This window comes from Mauremys reevesii, linkage group 7 (assembly GCF_016161935.1).
Source record: "Mauremys reevesii isolate NIE-2019 linkage group 7, ASM1616193v1, whole genome shotgun sequence".
Lineage (NCBI taxonomy): Eukaryota > Metazoa > Chordata > Testudines > Geoemydidae > Mauremys > Mauremys reevesii.
This window is the reverse complement of record NC_052629.1, coordinates 124,110,865-124,132,131: the sequence shown is the minus strand read 5'-3', so window position 1 is coordinate 124,132,131 and position 21,267 is coordinate 124,110,865. Positions and strand designations below refer to the sequence as shown.

The window sequence follows — 21,267 nt, the reverse complement described above, 5'->3', positions numbered from 1 at the left end:
TCTGAGCACTACATTTTCCTCAAACCTCCTAGAATGTTGTCAGCCATGCCCTTGCAGGTATCTAAGGGGCAGGGCATCACTAGTCAGTCAGTGAGGCATAAGAACGAAGTGAGAGCCCAGCTGCGATATTGTGAACCTTGTTTTATTGTGTAATTGTGAAAGTGTACTTGTGTTTTAAGATCTGAAGAGTGTAAGTAGCAACTAATAAAGGACCTGTTTAATGAGACGCCAGAGATATCTGTCAAACCCCTGTCTATGCAGCAATATAAAAGAAATACCGCTACTTCTTTTGCTATACTTAACATGTAATGTTTGATGACTTTCTATGACTGTGGAACACAGACTTTTGCTCTCCCTAATACTGTCTGTTTTTCCCCGTAGAAAATAAAAGATGACCCCGGAGAAGCCTTCAGGAGCTCAGTATAGGAAGTGAAAAGCTCAGTTGCAATCTAATTTGCAGCAAGGGGCAAATTTTACAGAGCCTATGACAGGGATAAATTATGCATGCAAATTGTGCATCAAAGTCGTGAAATAGGCTACCAATGCAATACAAATAAGGTATTCAAATGTTTAACAAATGGAGGGCGGACACCATAGACGCTTCTCGCTGGGAGCACCAGTTGGTCTAGGACCAGACCTACATCCTGCAAAGAACCTTCCCATATGGGTGCTGCTATCATTCTAGGTGATGACTCAACATTGTTCAACAGTGCTCAAGAGCCACACCAAGCTTTCATTTAGGACATGATCTGAAATCTTTACTCACAATTCTTACTCATCAGAGTAGTTCCATTTAATTCAGTGGAGCTATGCTTGTGTGTAGGGATTACCTGCATGAGTAAAGGCTGCAGCCTCACGTTTACACATCTCCCCTTCATGGACTCTCCATTCCTACCTCCTTCTCCCTCAGCAGCAACGTCCTCTTTCAAAATGAACAGGATGCATTTCCTTCCAGAGCCAATCCATACCGCTCTTGATTAGCAGACAACAGTCACTATGCAAATGAATTCTCCACTTATCAGAGACAGAAAGTGCTTCCTGTCTGACTCTACCAGCCTGAGCCGACAGTAAGAATCAGAGGACTTAAAAGGGTCAGACCAGAATCTAGCTCCATGGAAGTGCAACCAAATGACCACATTGACTTGCTTGCAGAAGTCAGCATTTAACAGCAGTGTGAGAACAATATTGAGCAATACTTCTCTGTTACAATTCGTAAATCATTACACATTCTTCACACATTCTCCTTACTGTCCCATCTTTATAAATTCCTACCTGGAATATTTAGACTTGCTGAAGATTCAATATGCTTTGCTAGCTCTTGGCTTGGAAGAATTATGGGGGGGCTGAACACATTTAACCAGTCCCTGAAAAAGATGAATCCAATGTCAGTCATTCTGAACAAAGTTGTTTTGTTCCTCCCTAAATCTCACAATTAGGTTTAAAACTTTTCATAAACATCTTAGGTCTGGTGAAACAAAATAAATTACGTGCTTTTCACATTCAATAAACTCAACAGCAGCACTCTTCAAAAGTTTGAAAATTAAGGTGTGCTTAGCAGCAAAACAAGTATCTCCTAGGTAGAAATCTCTAAGCAGTTCTACAGTGAGCCCTAAAGCTCAAAGTAATTTTCCTTCAAGTAAACACATTCACAAATATGGGCATTTAACTATAACAGAAAATATCTGAACAAGAAGAAAACCCACCTCTATTTTAAAATTGCCCATTTTACGTGCATTGCATTTTGAGATACTGCTAACACCAAGTACTAAACCAAAACTAATGAAATAAGCACAGTTAACATGCTATATAATGGAATTTCATAATCACAGACAAATATACATTAAAACATTCATAACAACACATCTATAAAGACTTCTCATGGACTTTCTGGCTAATGGAGCATTTTCTAACAACGTTTTATTTTGTTTCTCTCATTATAGCAGACAGAAAAATTCCTATATGGCAGTAAATTGCAGGTTTATATTAAACTGCAACACAGTTAGTTCATTCTATGAATATACTTGAATAATTATATATATACACATATTTACACATGATTTTCTAAGGAACATTTGTTTTTATTTACTGCATTGTTATTTCCGGAATATATCCAACAAAAGTGATAGGGAAGAAGAATGCTCAGTGTAGTAAAATAATAACATGTACCAGACCCCTATAAATGAGGAAATGATACAACAGTAGCATAAGTCTTATTACCTACAACCCATGATGGCAGAGGGAGAGAGAGAAGAGAGCGTAGTAGCACAATCACAGTAAGACCGTACATTCTTCTGGGCAGGGCCCAGCTTTTTGTTACGCGTTGGTCCCATGCTTAATGCAATGGGCTTGAAGCCCCTCAGTGCTACAGCAGTACAAACAGTACTTTGCACCCATACATTCACTAGGGTACCTTTTTGTATAATTACCACAGAGCTAAGAAATGCAAAGTTAAATTAAGAACACATTTTACTGGCTGAATATATAGAGTTAGAAGACTATGGAGAAAGACTCCTCCTGGACCCAGCTGCTGCAGTGGTGTTTTGCTTCAGTAAAGAACAAGATTTGGTGGGCCTTCTGTAATTAAGAAGGGAGTCTGGGCCAGATAATCCACAGATGGCTTATTTATCCCTTATTTCACTTGACCTGCTTTTTACGCCTTTGTTTCACTTTGTATTTTCTAAAGCTTTGTGAAATGACTTTCATGTTATCATGTGTTCATACAAAATCCAGTTGTTCCTATACTGCACTCCATTTGTTGCAGCTGAACGTGGTATGACAGAGAGCATCATATTTCAGGTAACGGAGAATAAAACAGATCTTTAGGGAAATATGTTTTTTGGTTGCAGACTGAGCTGCAGACTTTTTCACCAACAGCATTTGGGCAGAAGTCGCAGCATCAGCATGCTCTGGTTACCAGGGCAGTTCTTTCACGTTACACTGTGAATCAAACCAGCTCCTGCACACCACTAGGGGGCCATGTTTCAATATGGAAAAACAGCTACGAGTAAACTGGCCCATCAGTTTTTACTGCAGATCTCTGGTATTTGTCAAAACTTCCACATAAACCATGAGCTAGCCTTAAATGCATTAAAAGCCTTGACATTTGAACATGGAATCCAGATGTGGACCTTGGTAAACAATCCTACTTTATTCGATTAAGGCCATGTCTCCAGACATAAACCTAGATCCCTCCTGTAGGGTCAAGCTGTGCTCAGTGCAAAACTGAAGGCGGTGGGGGGAGGGAGGGAAGGGACAAAGGTGCCTTTAAAGGTGCCACCCTTATGTTTGCCTCATGCTGGGGCTGGCTTAAGACTGGGTGGGTTTCTGGCATACGTCAGAGCAATTTCAGGGCTGCTGTAACTAATACATTATTGGTCGTGCTCCCCATGGGCTGTTCCAGCAGCCAGACACAGGGATGTCCTGGGCCACGTCTTGATGCTGGAGGCCAGGAAGAGGAGGATTCCTCTGGGTTAGGGGAATGCTCATGAAGCCAGCCAGATCTGCTGGCTTTTCACTACTCTCTGCTGCCAGCTTGGGGCCCATGATCTGGCAAATAATAAATATGTACGATACTGGTGCTTACAGTGCTTTCTGCAAATCCACGCCGACCTGAGATAACACAGACTAGGATTTGTTTCTGAAAGAGAAACCTGGCAGAGCTCAGTTGGATGCTGTGGCTGCTAAAATATGCCTTTTGCTTTCCTTCTCTCAGTTGGTTCTTGTGCTGCTGGTGCATGTTATTGCTTCCACATCATCTGCTGTTGGTATGTACACACAATCTGGGGTGAATCTGGGGACATACACCTGCTCTTTTGCAGCCAAGATGAAAAAACCTAATTTTCCACCTCAGAAAACACAACTGCTGGGGCAGAACTTCACCAAGTACGATAGAGGATTTAAAGAGAGAGAGATATTGAATTTTCCATCATTTTAATATGTACAAAATAAAATTGGAAATGTTCGTTTATACCATCCTTGTATTTGCACCTAGATGACCAACTTCACAACCAGTCCTTGCTACCACTCAGCCACTGGCCGTGAGGACCAGTCCACGCTCCTGACCATTTCTCTCTACCACTCTCCACACACACGTTCTCCAAAGCACCCTAAAGAGTATCCAGCTCTACCCAAGTGTCCAAAATGTCGCAGGATGCCAGTGAGGTGAGTGAGTGCGCTGTAACGCACAGAGTCACAGTTAAAAACACTTGTGTTTCTAGTTTTATCTACCTCGAGCACAAGTTCTTGAGTTTTTGTGCTACTGCTGGGACCAGGGTTTAATCATAATTAGCTGACGTGATGTTTAATCTCAGATTTGACCAGATTCATGCTGTGTGGTCAGTCACGATCAAGCATCATGACGGCTCACTTGACTCTTCACAATCACGTTCAAACACCATTCTGTTCTGAGTGAAGACAAACTCCAAGAGAAGTTACAGGGGGAACTGAAAGAATATAAAATGTAATGTTTTGCTGGAACATACCCTACACCAGCAAAACCCCCCACAAAATCTTTAAGGAAGAGTGGTGGGTCAGATCCAGAGAGAGAGAGAGGACTAGCCTGTGTCTCATCTGAAAGACAATACATCCAGCAGGTGCCTATTAATACCATGCTGGTGCAATGGCCAATTTTTAAACTGCAATATCTTGGCGCTTTTAATTTTTTTTCTTTTCAGTTTAATATTATGGACTTCTTGTTGGCCAAACGTTACTTTTAAAGTTGAAGCCATTCAAACAAATGCATGTTAAAACGGATCTTATATTTCCACACATGACCAACCCAACCTTTTCCAAAACTGGTAAACAAAATTCATATCTGTGCTGAGATCTTGTCTGCCAACTTTCAGAAGAAAGCAAAGATTTGTAATTGATTGAGAAACCTCTAAAAAGTGGGTTTCTAGTGGAGATGCTGACAGATGCTTTGCTCTAGCAGTCAAGACAGGCATTAGGCACACATGAAACTTGTAACCTCTTGGGGCCCAGCTTTCAAGGAAGCACCTAAGAGAGTATGTGTGTGTGAGCGGGAGAGCGTATAAGTGAGCTACAATTTTATAACATTCTTTGTTGAAATCTTTTTGATAGCTGTGTATAAAATAAGAAGTCCAGCAGATAACTGGTCATTAGACTGCTTAGCAATGGAGACTGTGGGCTGCATGTCTAATTTATCCTTCATCTTACACTGACTGAAGAAAGAATCGTTTTAGGGTGAATTTCTTAAAGAAGCCAGTTTATCTCCTCAAAACAGATAAACTAATCAAGCATTTTGCTTAATTAGAGACACCCTCTGTTTATGCTGTTATCAAGACCTCAAGCTGTAATCAATACAATCAACATGCCAGGACCTATCTATGGCTTTCTTGATAACAAAGTTGAATGCTAAACAGTACACTCTTTGACACTGTGAGTCACATTATGTGAAGGCCCGGAAGAGGCAGTTTTCATAAACATTCAAAGTTAGGTTTAGCACTGACTTTGGCACTAAGATTCTTACAGTTATTCTGTAACTTACCGTACTTTTCATGTCAAGGTACGTAACAGCATGCACTATACAATTTTACCATCTCATTTCTTTTTTCCTCCAATATTTGCATCAGAAAATCTGTCTTATATATTCAGGAAGTAATTATAAGATATTGAAAATCACAAGATAGTTGAGCTGCATTTAAAAATGAACATAATCATTTGTATTTCTGTAAACAGCTTCTGTTATAGCTATGTGACAAACTTAATTAATCTCTGCAACAAATTGTGCCGATCAGTAAAGTATGCTTGGGAAACCTTGCCAATACTTTATAACTAGCCTGGATACAAAGCCTTTGCCAGTGCCAGTGCCAGTAGCATCTCACAATTGTCACCATTAACAATAAATTGCTAGCAATAGCAGAATTCAGGAGCACTGCAGGTTCCTTCTTGAAACGTTAGAGCTTGCCAACACGGTGTGGCAAAGCACACCACAGGGGTGTGATTTGTAAAGTTAACAGTCCCATGTAGACCCTGTTGGTGTGCTCTAACAGGTACCTATTTCACACAATGTAGACAGATCTGGATGAGCTCCCCCTCCTGGACACTCACCAGACTGCTTGCTGTGAGGGGATACAACTGCTGGATCCTGTGTGTTTTAAATCTCCAGAATCTGAACTGAGGACTAGACTCTGCTGTTGTCCTGGGTCTCTAGACACACTTGGGGTGTACACCCTCTGTTTAGCAACCCCTCCTGAGAGCTGCAACCATGCTGCCCACTGCCCAGCCCCTGGAACCAGTGCCGACCCCCTCCCCTGTAGCTTAAACACAGCCTCTCCCAGAACTCCAGCTGTGTGAACATTCTGGGTCCAAAGGGCACATGCGATGGTCCAATCCAAAACGCAGACACTTTGCACAGGATTCTGACACCGTTATTCTTTATTTAATCACCCGAGGAATATAAATATCTATACAAAAATAAACCTTCAAACAAACCTTTTCCTGCCTCAGTTTCCTCACCGCTCCAAAGCATTCTTTGGGCTAGGGCAGAGCTGTCTAGCGGCATTCGGGATCCTTCTGCTGCAGCATGTGGTCTGTGTTCTGAAATGTGGAACTTCCTCTCACCAGCTTTCTCTGACTAATGTGTCCCCTTCCTCTCTCCTGCCCAAAGCTTCCTTGGTAATTCTGCATGTCTGTTTTAAATGCCTGCTTTGTTGCCTCTGTCTCTTTGTCTTGTTGGGAACTTTCCACACTCCACTCTCCCCTCCCTACAGATAAGCAGGAGGAAGTAGCTTCTCCTAGGCTCCAGCTAACCCATTGTCCCGTGGTGCTTCATTCTGGATAGGCAGTTGCTCAGTTCTAATGACCCACCATTGTACCTGGTCAGGGAGGGATGTGCTTAAACTTTGTCAGCAACAGTGGATACAAAACTGATAGAGACACAGTGGCTGATACAGCAACATCATAACAACCACCTCACAGAATCAACCAGAATTCAGAAATTGTACAGCCAGATTTCCCAGATCATCATAGCTTCATACCCTGATTTGCATAGTCATGAGGCTGGAGCTAGTCAAATAGTAAAAAAAGGATCATTAATAAGTACATTTGTGAATGAATATGAGCACATTTGTTCCATGGTTATTTGTTTTTATGAGTATTCAGAAAACTACTTTATTTGCTCAAAATTATTGTAAAGCCCAAACTTTATACAAGTTTTAGCACATTTGTCTCAAAATCCAAACAGAAAGTGTGTTATTTATTATGTGCTATTGATTATTCTTCTGCGTAAGAAAACTGAGTTGTCCAATCAAGGAGCAGAAAAAATATCATTTGACTTATGTGACCAATCAGACACTGACAATAATGAACAGTAAATAGTTGAAGAGGACTTATGTAGGAAGAACTGATAGGCCGATATTTAATTGCATAAACTATTTCAGGAATATTTAGGAACAACAGATGAGGACAGGTTCATGAATGATTCACAAGCAGATGAAAAGGGCTGAATTTGTCGAGTAACTTATTGGCAATGAATAATTTCACTAACTCTACATGAGGTCGAAACACCCCAATTTGTGGGCCAAAGCTACAAAAATATTTTGAAGAAATACAGAAACAAAATGTCTACGTCTATGGTTAGTATCCATAAGCACTTGGTATATGGGATTTCTCACGTGCGTAATGTTAAGCACATGTGTAAGCATTTGGATGACTGGGGCTTTACATTGTAATGTACATGTAGTTGGAGAAGTCATCTTGTTTTATGGCAAGAGTTCCATTAAAATAACAAATGTGTGCTCTTCAAAACTAGTTTTACAGTGACTTTAGGAGCTCTGAAGTCCATTAACAATGAACAACAAGAAAAGATGCTTGTGCTGTGTATGTAACTTCTGGTTCATCTTATATCTGTTCTGAGGATACAAAATGTTGAAATCAAATTTCAGTTACTGCCATCAGCTATGTCAATAATAATGCTGCAGTCATCTTAGTCTTAAACTGTCCATTACTGTCTCAAAAAACACTTCAGTTTTGCTATTTGAACATTCTCACAATTACTTAAATAAAAAATGCCATAAAACCATGAGAAATTCAATAGTGTTTATAAACAAATTCCTACTTGAGATAACTGTTCATTTTTTCTCAACTCCTGGTCAGAAAACAACATTTCTACGATGGATAATAGAGAGAATGTGCTGAAGAATAATAGGCTGCATTACCTACAAAGATACATAGTATATTTATACACACAAATCAAGGAAAAAGATTTTCAAGTGCACATTTTAAGAGAATGCTTAAACAGGACTAAAATACATATGTTGGTATGTCAAATGTTTATTTTGCAATACAAGTTTGTATGACTTTAAAGATGTATTTGAAAAAGAAATATCACAATTATTTTAAGGTCAAACTGGCAATACGTTGATGATTAAAAAATGCAAGGCACGAGCTATATTTTATTACTCTCCTAGAATGTTATTGTAGTTTTAAAATATCATTAAATCAGCACAAACCAACACTTATCATTTCCTGCACATTTTTCACAGGGAGCTGCATTCTGACTATGAGTAATCTGTTAATCTGTTCTTTGCCTCACAATCCGTCAAAGTGACAGATTCATTCCATCCCTAATACATAATATCTTCATTTACTGTATGCCTTACTGGAACTTTCTATTTTGCTAGCACAAAGATTTAGAAAATCACAAGCAAATTTACAGAATGTCACAAGCTCTTGGTCTTGCCTCTTTCCTGCTATCCACCACTTCAGCAAAGCCAGCCTGTCACAGTTCAGATCAGGGCAACTGCACCTGTAATTCCCCTCAGTGGACCAGACAGGGCACCCAATGGGCTTCCAGATCCCCAGCTGTTGCCTGTCTTGCATGGAGACCTGCGTTCCTCTCCCTTCGGACTGGGGTATTTCCAGGCTGCAAGCTCCCTGCCTTTACTGTCTACTTCCCAGCACAGACAGGTTGCCCAAGGACACCTGCTGGCTTTCTCTTTAGAGACGGGTAACAGGTGTAATTGCTACAGATGTAAATTACCACATAGCACTTCCTATTGAAGCCTAATTTATTCTTAAGGTAAAAGGTACTAAAAAGAAAACATATTAAAAACGATAAAAGAAACTACACACATTAACAAGCTTACCAGAACGGACCCCAGCCCTAACATGGTAGGATCAGTGCTTCAACCCTCCACCCCCGGGGGGGAGTGGTCCGCTGTGGTCATGAGTTCATCACAGCTTCAGTTCAGAACAAGCCCCCAGTCCTTACCATACCCCGAGGACTGGGGCCCTCTATGGACCAGGGGTCCTGTCTATTTGCTGGATCAGGAAGAAAAGGCCCCACAACAGTTTAAAACCAGGCTATTTATCCAAAACCCTTTCTTTGCCTGTTGGTTGCTGGAGAATCCAGTTTGAATTAGTATATGCACATTTCTCCAGGAGGTGGCTTCAAAGTGTTGATAAGGGAGGTAGCAAATTAGCATACCCCCTCCTACTAGGGAAGAGAAGGTACATACAGTGCCACAATAACACATACACAATTGCATTTTTAACAAAATGGACCCCAAAGGTATTCAGACTAATTCAATAAGGTTTAATTTAATTCAATAAAGTTTATCTAAATTCCATAAGGTTTGTTCAGGATATTGTCAGTCTGTTACATGGCCAACTAAATGATCAGTAATCCTAAAGGCAGCAAAGAGATTTTATTTTTAAACCTGACTAATTTAATTTTTGATGACTGACTAATTAAAGAAGAGGTCGATAAAAGTACAAGTGAGATTGTACATGGAGATCCCAATTCGGCTCCTATTAAAGTATCTTTCCATTGGCTTCCATGGAAGCAGAATCAGGTCCAGAGAGAGTAAAGCAGTCATGAATTCTACACATGGAGCTAGATCTCAGCTGGTGCAAACACTGTAAATCAGCGTAGGTAAACTGACATCAGTTGGCTTACAGCAGTTGAGAATCTAGCCTATTAAACTAACAGGATTTTCTTTCAATGTCAGCTGTCGATGGATATATTTTAGTAGTTTATTAAAAGCAAAATGAACACATGCATATTCATTTACATTAGGCTGAAAACAGTAGCGAAAGACCTGACTTGCAGTTTAATAATCATTTAATAGTTAATAGATCTTGCTGTTTGGTGGTCAGATCTTCTTTAAGGAAGTACGCACAACTCCCATCATATTTTATGTTTAGTAGGAACTAAATTGCAATTTTACTTAAAGACTAAAATTCCATTTTATTATACTGGTGATTTGCTGGCTAGATTTCAAACTTGGTGTTCACTGCTCTTTTGGCATTATAAATGATGCCAACAGAGAAAAACAACGTTTTATTACCTAATTTAACTAAAAATATTATGCCTTTTCTTCTTTGTTAACTTTGATTCATTTGTTTATCAGTGTATTGGCTGTATAACTTGCAGTAAGGAATTTTTTAAAGGGAAATAAGTTACTTGGCAAAATTCCTGCATATTCACATTTAATCTCAGTCAAATAGATGGTAATAAAGCATATCAATTATCCACTGTCATCACTTGCATTCACTTGTCTGCAAGTTCAAATGCCCAAACATTTAACAAAGTGTCAATTAGTGGGGGGTTTATAAAGCTAAAAGGCTGAACACAAGCAAACCCTTCATTTTAAGAATTACGTTTTAATGTTTCATCAATTCTTAAAACGCCTTCTAACTAGTCTTGTTGCGGCTAACATCGTTTGCTTTCTCTCACACAGTCAACCCCCAGCAGGATTCTGCCATCCTGCGCCATAGACTGCATCCCATTTATTCTTAATGGATGACTAGGGAGCTAGGGACTTTTAAAAATCAATGGACAAGTGCAGCTCACTGGAACAATAACTTTAACATTAATATAATCAAATTAGTTAACAGGTGTGCTGCTAAAAACAAAAGTTGAAAATTACTTTTCCTTCTCTGTGAGAGGAATCATTTAAACAAATACATTCAAGACAACCTTGGACTTTTGGCATATAATTACACTGGCCTGGTTTTATTTTGATATAACGACAGTATAAAATGAAGCTGTAAATTTAATCAATGTGGCAAAAATTATGCTTTTGCAGTGTAATCTGCTTTTAAAAGTAGCAAGCTTTTTCAATAACAATAGGATAACTACGAAGGAATCTTGAGTAATAAACTCTTTTGTGTAGCAGAACAGATGTATAATTTACCGTTGTAAAAAAATAGAAAATTATAAAAATTAATAGCTTTTCTAAAAGGGAAGTGAACTTTGGAAGTTACATGAGACTGATACCATCCTGGAAAGAGGGATGTAGGACCCTAATCCTGTAACTGTTTCTGTGTGGGTGACCCTTATGTCTGTGTGGAGACAACGTCAGGATCAGGATGTAAGTGAATTCCTGCTCTGCCTTGGCTGCCTGGCAGTCTGCTTCAATGGAGTCTCAAAGAAACCCCATTAATCCCACCCCTACACCCCCCGGGACACTCTTATGTTGCAAGGGTAACAAAGGGCTTATTTTGCTAGAAAGATGCCTGTGTACTGCGAGAGGCCGGATCTCAGTGGAACCTAGGACTGTCAACTTGATGACATGACTGAACTTAACAATGCCTTGAGAAGTGAGAGGTCACTCTTCAACCTACTGTAGATCTCTGGAGCTATAGCTCAGAGTGTTGACACTGAGCTAGCTTAAACCTCCACACTGTTTTAGTGGCATAATAAGAGGCTAATCTATCAGAATAAGCTGTTTAGGGTACAACTAGTTACTGAAACAATGAAGTACAGCTTCACTTTGACAGTGTCTTGCAGACAGATCAACTGTGTGTCCAAATGTTTCACAGACATAAGTATTAAATAACAGTGGGATGAAGAATTGAGGAGGTCTCAGCAAGGCAGACAACGTTACATGTCAAGTTGCAATTCTGAAGCAATGGAGTGGCAGCAGAGGGATAGAGAAAAGCATGTCTAGACAGGCTTCAGAGTATACAGGAGCTGTGCAGGAGAAAGGCCTCACCCCAGCAATGGCCAGTGGGTAGTGAAGGGACAGAGAGGAGGCTGATGCTAGAAGGCAGGAGCAGGGAAAGAGGGTAGAAATTAAGAGCGCTGATTCTGGCCTGTAGCTGAGCTCAGGTTTATGCATCCTTTGGATCTCCTGTGATCTCAGGCTGCCAGGAGCCAGGTGAGCCCCTTGTGCAAGCTGGAGCAGCCCCCAGGGGTACTTTACAATTGGATACATTTCCCTCAGGAGGTGGGTCTTCCTCAGTAGGGCAGTCAGCCACTGGAGCAGCACAAAGGATCCAGGATACTGCTCATAATCAGGGTCAAGGTTGGAAAAACTATTTCACAAGAAGGGGGGTGAAGCACTGGAATGGGTTACTAGGGAGGTGGTGGAATCTCCTTCCTTAGAGGTTTTTAAGGTCAGGCTTGACAAAGCCCTGGCTGGGATGATTTAGTTGGGGATTGGTCCTGCTTTGAGCAGGGGGTTGGACTAGATACCTCCTGAGGTCCCTTCCAACCCTGATATTCTATGATTCTAAGGACTACTTAGAAAAGCTGGACATGCACAAGTCCATAGGGCTGGATGTAATGCACTTGAGGGTGCTGAGGGTGTTGGCTGATGTGATTGCAGAGCCATTGGCCATTATCTTTGAAAACTGGTGGTGATCGGGGGAGGACCCAGACGATTGGAAAAAGGCAAATATAGTGCCCATCATTAAAAAAAGGGAAGAAGGAGAATCCGGGGAACTACAGATGAGTCAGCTTCACCTCTGTCCCTGGAAAAATCATGAAGCAGGTCCTCAAGGAATCCATTTTGAAGCATTTGGAGGAGATGAAGGTGATCAGGAACAGTCAACATGGATTCACCAAGGGCAAGTCATGCCTGACCAACCTGATTGCTTATTTATTATTTAGCAGATTATTTAGCCTGCAGAAGAGAAGAATGAGGGGGGATTTGATAGCTGCTTTCAACTACCTGAAAGGGGGTTCCAAAGAGGATAGAGCTAGGCTGTTCTGAGTGGTGGCAGATGACAGAACAAGGAGCAATGGTCTCAAGTTGCAGTGGGGGAGGTTTAGGTTGAATATTAGGAAAAACTTTTTTACTAAGAGGGTGGTGAAGCATTGGAATGGGTTACCTAGGGAGGTGGTGGAATCTCCTTCCTTAGAGGTTTTTAAGGTCAGGTTTGACAAAGCTCTGGCTGGGATGATTTACTTGGGGTTGGTCCTGCTTTGAGCAGAGGGTTGGACTAGATGACCTCCTGAGGTCTCTTCCAACCCTAATCTTCTACGATATTGGTCAGGCTTATTTAGAGTTATGAAAAGGCAGGAAGCAACATACATGTACTTGCTTTCTGGAGTGTGAGAGACAAGACTAAAAGATGATACTTCCGCTGCACATGGAATGCAAAAGGTGGGTTCCACGGTAAAGTAATTTTGAATACTCCAGCTGGGCAAGCCTGACAAATCTTGGACAAATCTTCCAGAGAAGGAGGGGAAGTGGAATACTGAGAGTATATAGCCTCAGACAATGGGAAGCCATGTGTTTTTCACCAGGATTTGCTCACATATTCTATATCTGTAGGTCACCAAGTTCTTGAGAAGCCCTTGGTAGCCAGCTGTTTCGCCAGCATTATCAAAACTTTCTAAGGTAGTTTTTAATAAGGTGTGTTCTATATAACCCACATTTATTGTCACAGTACCTTTGGTGCATACTGTGGCCTGACAAGTGCAGCAGAATTTCACTAATTCAGATTAACGACTGGGAGACCCACTGTAAATTACTGAATTTTGTGAATGAGTGAGTAAGTGAACAAGCCTAATGAAAAAGCAAAGTACATTCTGTGATACATTATCCTCGTTCGCTTATTTTGACGGCTGCAGTGTAGTTTTATAATACTTCATAATGTAATGTTGTCTGTTTGGTAAAAGCAATGAAGTTGTATGACTTTGCTCTTGTAATGAATCATAAAAATGAATATGCTTCTTTGATTGTATTGCTGCACTCATTTTTTTAACTTACACTTTCAACCTTGAGCTATTTTGCTATTAAATCTGTGCTTGGAAGAGGGTGAGACAGACATTGTTTATGTATGAATTCGGCAGCATGCAGATTAGTGAAATTCTGTTGTAGTGCAAATATATATGGACAATCCTTTTGTGACTGCACTGTATTTTAAGGAAGTTTGAATGATGTAGCAAGATTAAGGGTACAAACCAACAGTGAGTGCACACCAGGGACTGGTCTGTTTAGTTTTCATTAGCTGGGGCAAACAAGTGTGCTTGAATTGCAATCTCAGCACTTAATGAGCCCTTAGGTTTTACATTCAAGACAATACATGGAGTTTGCACCCATGCAGCAGAATCTTGCATGTCCATTACCAATTTCAGGCTGTCTGATAAGGGCAGATGCTGAATGCCTGTGGAAATGGGGAGTTGTGAAGAGAATTCTGTAACACAGATTTAGTTAAAGGAAACTGAGAAGAAGCCACATGCTTGCTTAGTCAGGTTAAACACAGAGGGTGGGCAGGAGTCATGCACTGAAAGATGTGTTAGTTGAATATAATCAGTCTGATTTCCTCCTTTATTTTACACACTTGTAAAAACACTTCCCTGCTGATCTCTGAGCTACCTTACTGCTACTGTGACAGAGTGGGAACAGTTCAAGGCAGAATTCATTTTTGTATTGAATTATAAACTCAAAAATTGGGTTGTATAATCAAAACTGCAGCTAACATATGGCAATGCCACAACATTATTGATAGGATGTATCAGATAAACCATAATAAATACTTGTACTCAAGTGCCTTCTTTTTGAGGATCTCCAAGTGGCTTATAACCATTAAATATATTTAGCTTCACCATAACTCTGTGAAATAAGTTTTATTATTCGCATCTGGAGTATGAGGAAACCAGGGTCTCCAGGTAAAGTGATTTATCCAAAATCACACAAGAGGTCTGGCAGAGTCAGGGAAAGAACTAGATCTCCTGATTGTCATTACTGTAGGATTTAATCACTAGATTGTTCTTCCTATGCAGGTAGCCGGAGTGCCCCCCACTGAATCTGACTAAATTTATGGTGGAGTGAGCAAGTGTGTTTCCTTTTTAAAAGTTTCTCTAGTTAAGATTTCAACATCATACATTTATTTGAGCCTCCGGGCCTCAAGGTTGAAACTAAGCTAAAAAATGAATTCAGCAGGCAGCTTATCCATTTTTATGATTCATTACCTTACCCACTGTAGACAGACATAACAAAAATTAGAAAATCATATGCTGTGATTAAGTAATAATTAAGGATTTTGGTTCTGCTATGTTCAGGAAGAAGCACATAACTTTTTTCTAATCTTTTGAAGTTGTTAATCTCTTAAAATGTTCTGATTTGCAAGTCATCGAAACAAAAAATAATTCTGGATGGTACAAATTTCATATCAATTGAGATTTTATTATAACATTAAACAATTGAAACTGTTATACAATGTAACCTCTGTTTGGTAATTTATTGATCTGTACACTTTATCTGTTTCTGTTTGAAAAGATTCATTCACCAAAAGAGAGAGAAAACATCATGCTTACTGGTTGCAAAAAAATATTTGAGATTGTAAAGGAAAGAAAAATGATGACATCGTGATCAGTCCAATGTAATACATGTAGGTTATGATGACAGGACAGCTTGCGTCAGTCAGCCTATACTGAACCAATGTGAACTGAGGTCAGTGGCTATTAATCATTTGTCAAAGACTGCAGGCCCTTATCAGCCAGTTATAGATAGAAGGACGTTTATATCACAACCACAAGTGTCAAAGCTATAAAGAATTTCAAGCATAGCACAGCAAGGACACTTTTTATAGATAAAATAGAAATCTAAACGAAATGCTGGCCTGGATAGCATCATCCATTTCCAGATACGTATTTTAGTAAATACTTTATAAGTTCTTAAGGGTTTTAGAACCTTGGTTAGTTTTCATATTTTTCTTTTTTGTAAACAGTTAGCAAACAAAGCCAAAATAAACACAAGACGTACCAGTAAAGAGGAAACACATTGTGGGTGCTGTGCTATTTTACCGCTTATTTTACCCAATCAGTTACTGTGCCTTTATCCCCACATATATGAGGGTAGGACTGAATACTATAAAGTCAACAGAGTAATTCCAGAAGAGTTACTTTCCATAGCTATTGTCTGCAGGAAGGTGGACTGGTAGGCTGGGGAGAACATGGAGTTTGAGCGGGAAGAGCCGTGGAGCAGGAAGGAGAGCAGTGAAGCAAAGGGGAGGGGAGGCGGGAGCATAGTGAAAAGGCATTCCAATTCCTCCTGCGGACTCCGCTGGACTTGTTGGGATCTTTAGGGGTCAGAGTCCTTACCCCACCCCCAAGCCTTAGTAGGGGCATGGAAGAGCCCTTCAAAATCACTCCCACTCAATGGGAGCCTTATTAACCCCAGGAGATCCCAACTAGTGTAGGGAAATTTGTCAGCTCCCCCGCCCTCCCCAAACAGCCTAAGCATGGTCTTTGGGAGACTGACAATTCTGTTTAGGCTTTTGGGGATTAAACTTCCTAAATCTTGCAGTTTTACTGGGATTAAGGTGTTCAGCTGTCAGTGTGCTTGTTTGGTCCATACTGGGGCAGAGTGAAAGCTGGGGTAGTTATCTGAGAGCGTCTCAGTGCCTTGCTTGAGAAGCAGAACCCTCACTCGTACATTCCTGGTTCTCTAACAGTCTAGTTTTTGCTCTGGTTTTTCACATAAATGCTTTTTAAAGGTGCGATACCCATAACTCACTGATATGGACCAGGCACCTTACCTACAGTTACCAGACATTGTCATCTGGGAATAGAATATAATATGATCAGAGATAGGGTGACCAGATGTCCCGATTGTATAGGGACAGTCCCAATCTTTGGGTTGTTTTCTTATCTAGGCTCTTATTACTCCCCACCCCGTCCCGATTTTTCACATTTGCTGTCTGGTCACCCTGATCAGAGAACTCTCTCACACGGCATGGGGCAGATTTTAAGTGCTGGCCTTTCATGCTGCGCCCACAATCCAAAGCAGGTAGACATCTAACTGCAAATATCTGTGCCCACAGTTTATTGTGGGTACATTTGTTTATTTATTTTGGACAGGTGCAAAGTCTGAAGCCTGACTGAAAATCTGGCTGTGCATCTTTTCCATGAGATTACTGAGGTATAAAATAGGTTTCTTATTACAGGAAGCCCTGTTTAAGTGCTGAAATATTTATGTCCTGTCTTAGCTTGTTTATGCAGTTACTTGGGAAACCAGCTGCTTGAACTTCAGTGCATAAATTTCAGTAGGTGGCTTGGGAAGAGCCTGGTGTGCCACCATGCCAATGCTGTGACAACTGGTGAGTCCCAGGCAGAGCCAGTGTTTATAGCAATTGTTTTCAACTTTAATAAAAAAAATGACAGAAAATCAGCTCTTTTTTGGAAAGAACAGATTTTCTGAAAAGAGTCTGTAGAAAGTTCAAAAAGTCTGTCCATACAGTGCCTGCAGCTTGGCTCACGGTGCCTTCTTGAGAGCTGTGCCAGGTTTTACAGCCCGGTACAATATTTCTCTTCATTTAGCGTTTCTTTTTATAAAACTTTCAAACCTTCTATGCCACATGAAGCTGATGGAGGATGAAGCAGTACCAGCTGCATGCAAGGTGAGTGGCAATCTGCAGCCCTCTGCTCTAGAAGGAGCTATCACTCCTAGGTGAGGGTAGTGGCAGCAATGCCATTGCTTTCCTCTTTGGGCTCAGCTGTGGGAGAACTTTAAAATCCAGCCAGCACGTCACAGGAGTCCCACTTATGGAAACTGCCTGGCTCAGGCTTGGAATCCAGCCTGGCCCTGGCCCTCCCAGCCAAAGGCTCCCTGTGCTAGCAGGTTCTGGACCCCACGGAGGAGCACAGTCTGGGGGTGCTGGTGTCACGGTACCAATATTCCAGGGTGGCTTTCTGAGCTGGGCTCTGTGGAACCCCTGGAAAGTGAGCCTAGCCCTTTCTGTTGATTGCTCTCAGTGCCATTATCTTTTAGAGGTTTTCTTTTCATATCTGTTCCTTAACTTGGTTAGGGATAGAAGTTAAATGTACTGGATAGTAACTGCTGTGATCACTCTCTCTCTATTTGATGAATAACATTTCCACCCACGCTTTTCCCCAGCCATTTGGTGCCTCCTCAGTGGTCCATGACTATTCAAAAAGAAACTGCTTGTGCTGATTGTCTCAATACCGTCCCGTTGGATATCAATCTACACAGCATAGATCCATTTTTCAAATATTCTTTTACCTGCTTCTCTGCAACAGCTCCTGCCTGCGTAGGAGGATTTAGATAGTTCCCAACTGTCCAGATGTAGCCCCCTTTTCTTTGTCTTATTTCATGGTGTTCAGCCAATAACTTATTGCTGTAATCAGAGCGGCCGCTTCTACTTGCGCTGAGCTGATACCGAAACATTCCCCAACAGAGGGATACAAAGGAGCTGCTGTTTCAGCACGCTAGAGGGAGTGCAAGTTGTGAACCATGCTCAGTAGCTGTTCTGAAGCTGATGTGGAAGACCTCTTTAAGGGCAGACAGGCCTGTTTGTGTACACATCCCATCCCATCCCCCAGCCTCCTGCCTTTAGTTAGAAGCTGGACGCTCCGGGTCAATCAATAATGAGCGCTGTCAGGGATACAAAACTGTCAGTCATGTTGAGCTCCAGTCAGATCCAGCCCAGCTGGGAGAAGAGAGAACTGCCAGGGATAACCCACACTGAATCTGTGGTTGGATCTCAATACAGTTTCCTGTAATTTTACAGGTTAGTTGGACCTTATTGGTCTGCAGCAGTTATATGTTCAAGTATCTCTAAAGTCCTTAGTCCCAAGAAGGAACATAAGTATTTTTTTAAATATAGCAATGGGCCATAGTTAAAGGGATAGGGAAGTTTGCTATTAGCCTTAAAGGCAGCTGCCTTGGTCATGTTATTCTAAGAAGCAAGCTTAGAATTAAGTAAATCGGGTGCTTGTGTTTGTGTGAATATGTATGTTATTGAGACACAAAGCATGGCCTTGTGTCCTGACTGGCAGAGCACCTGTCAGATCCACACACATCCTCCCCCGCAGCTCTGTAGGGAGCAGATAGAGCTGACAGGGATAACCCAGTCTGAATCTGTGGGTTGGATCTCAATATGGTTTCCTGTAATTTTACAGAAGTCAGTGAGGCTGAGACTGGGAAGACATCGTAAAGAACAATCGCAGATCAGAGGCCAAACGTCGTTGTGAGGTGTATTATGTCATTGAACCAACGACAGCATGTGAGTCTAACAGATGCAGTAATTGTCAAGTTTTTTTCTCTTATTTGAAGTTGTGTATGTGCTCAATGTCACGGATGCTGAAATAACTGGTTATGCAGTATAACTAAATGCTTTATTTAATTGCCAATAGAATACCCAGGGTCAGCCTACATGAAAGCAGAAGATCCCGGATTGTCAGAAGACCCAATCGCTGTATTTATTTGTAACAATTTTGGGGGTTAGGCCTGTGTTATATTTTTCCTTTGAAAGGATTGGTAAGTAAAATGACTTGCCTCCCCTCTACACAGGTTACAGACACATTTTTTCTTGTTAAAACAGGTTTTAAAGAATAGTTCAGGAGTTCACTCATTTTAGAATCACCATCAGTTTTATCTCCCTTCTCATTTACTTGTCCCCGTTTCCTCCATGGTGAACAACATTTCTAAGTTTTCCATCTTCAAATAAAATGTAACAATGTGAATCATGATTTGTCAGTCACAGGCTATAAAATACTCCTGCATTACATACATCTTCTCCAGTTTTTATATCCTGATGCAAGCTGACCTCAAAATGTTGTCGTCTTCTATGTTTACAGCCCGATAACGCCTTTCTGGGAGCTCAGCAGGGATACTGAATTTATGAGGCAGTTGCAAGTCAGGTATTTTACAGGTATTTTGATTGCCCACATTTGTCAAAAATGATTTTGTAAAAAAAGTAAAGATTACTGTGTGATAGATTAAACAGCGGTACAAAAGCTGGTAGTAATTTTTGCCCAGAAAATTTGACTTTGAATCTGTGTATAAAACACAAACTAACTTTCTTGAACATATTAACCTGACTTGGTATGTTAAAAATGTTTATCTTATGTTTATCATAACGGAGTTCATTAAGTTTTTCAGTATATAAAATGCACCTGGCACTAAAGTGTTTGAGCATATGCACAACAGTTCATATACTGTAACAATGACTTTTAACAAATGAACTACTCACCCTTCCCTTGGGAAAAAGCCTGCAAAAAGAGGTGGACCATGAGCCATGCCCTAAAGATAGAAGACTTGAGCACTGTCAGACCAGAGAGAGAAATCAATTCCAGAATTAAGGGCCCTGCACCCAGAATGCCCACGTACAAGCTACCTGGCATTTATATTTGGGGAGCTGGGATAGGTAAGCAGGTCCCAAGTTATCTATGGCTTTGGTAGATCAAAGTCAACACCTTGACATACACATGAAAGAGAAGAGGAACCCAGCCTGCTAACAAATAACTGCTGTAATATGCCACCAAGAATGCAGCTAGCTGCCAAGTGCACTAGCCGATGCTTTTGAGTGATCTTCAAGAGTAGTCCCATGCACTTCATATGAGGGTAACAAAAGCATGGATGACAGTGCTGAAATCCAGGCCTGAGAAACAAATGGTTGCAAACACCTAGCTGAGCAGAAATGGAAAAGTGCTTTACTAGTGACAACAGGATACCAGAAGCATCTCCAGATTGTAAACATCCTGAAACAATGCAAACAGACCTCCTCAGTAATAGAGGAATATATCACACCCTCAAGATCTTTTCCCTGCCTCACCAGCATCACCTACAGATAGATTAAACTTCATGCAACTTGCTTTCATCTGAAAACAGTCTTGGCCAAGCATTGGAAAAGCAAGGAGAGCATCACTGGGGTCAGATGAACAATGAGACACAGTTGTCTGTCTGAACTATAGTTCAATACGGAGGCTCAACAGGTGGGGTGACAAAAGGATCATAAGATTTCACAGATAAAGTAGTTTAAGAGCAGCAAAGAGTCCTGTGGCACCTTATAGACTAACAGACGTATTGGAGCATGAGCTTTCGTGGGTGAATACCCACTTCGTCAGATGCAACAGTTTAAGAGGTTACTGATGGTGGACAAGTCTCTCTCTCTCTCTCTCTCCCTCTTTCAAAAGGTCCCACTGAAGCCAAGGGGAGTTTTGATCCTGACTACAATGGGAACAGACACAACTTCAAACTTGAATAGTTTATAGACATTATAGACAGACTAAATCTGCAAATGCCCCAGTACTATTACATAATACTC

General features: G+C 40.9%; 1 protein-coding gene across 19 annotated transcripts in view; it reads right to left on the bottom strand.

Moving 5' to 3' along the window:
• CFAP20DC (CFAP20 domain containing) overlaps positions 1–21,267 on the bottom strand; it is a 175,277-nt gene that overhangs the window by 8,844 nt on the left and 145,166 nt on the right. For all 19 annotated transcript variants that reach the window (XM_039482113.1, XM_039482124.1, XM_039482114.1 and 16 more), the window contains one exon: positions 1,273–1,364. In XM_039482113.1, the coding sequence (XP_039338047.1) occupies positions 1,273–1,364 (92 nt within the window). The remainder of the gene's footprint in view (positions 1–1,272; positions 1,365–21,267) is intronic.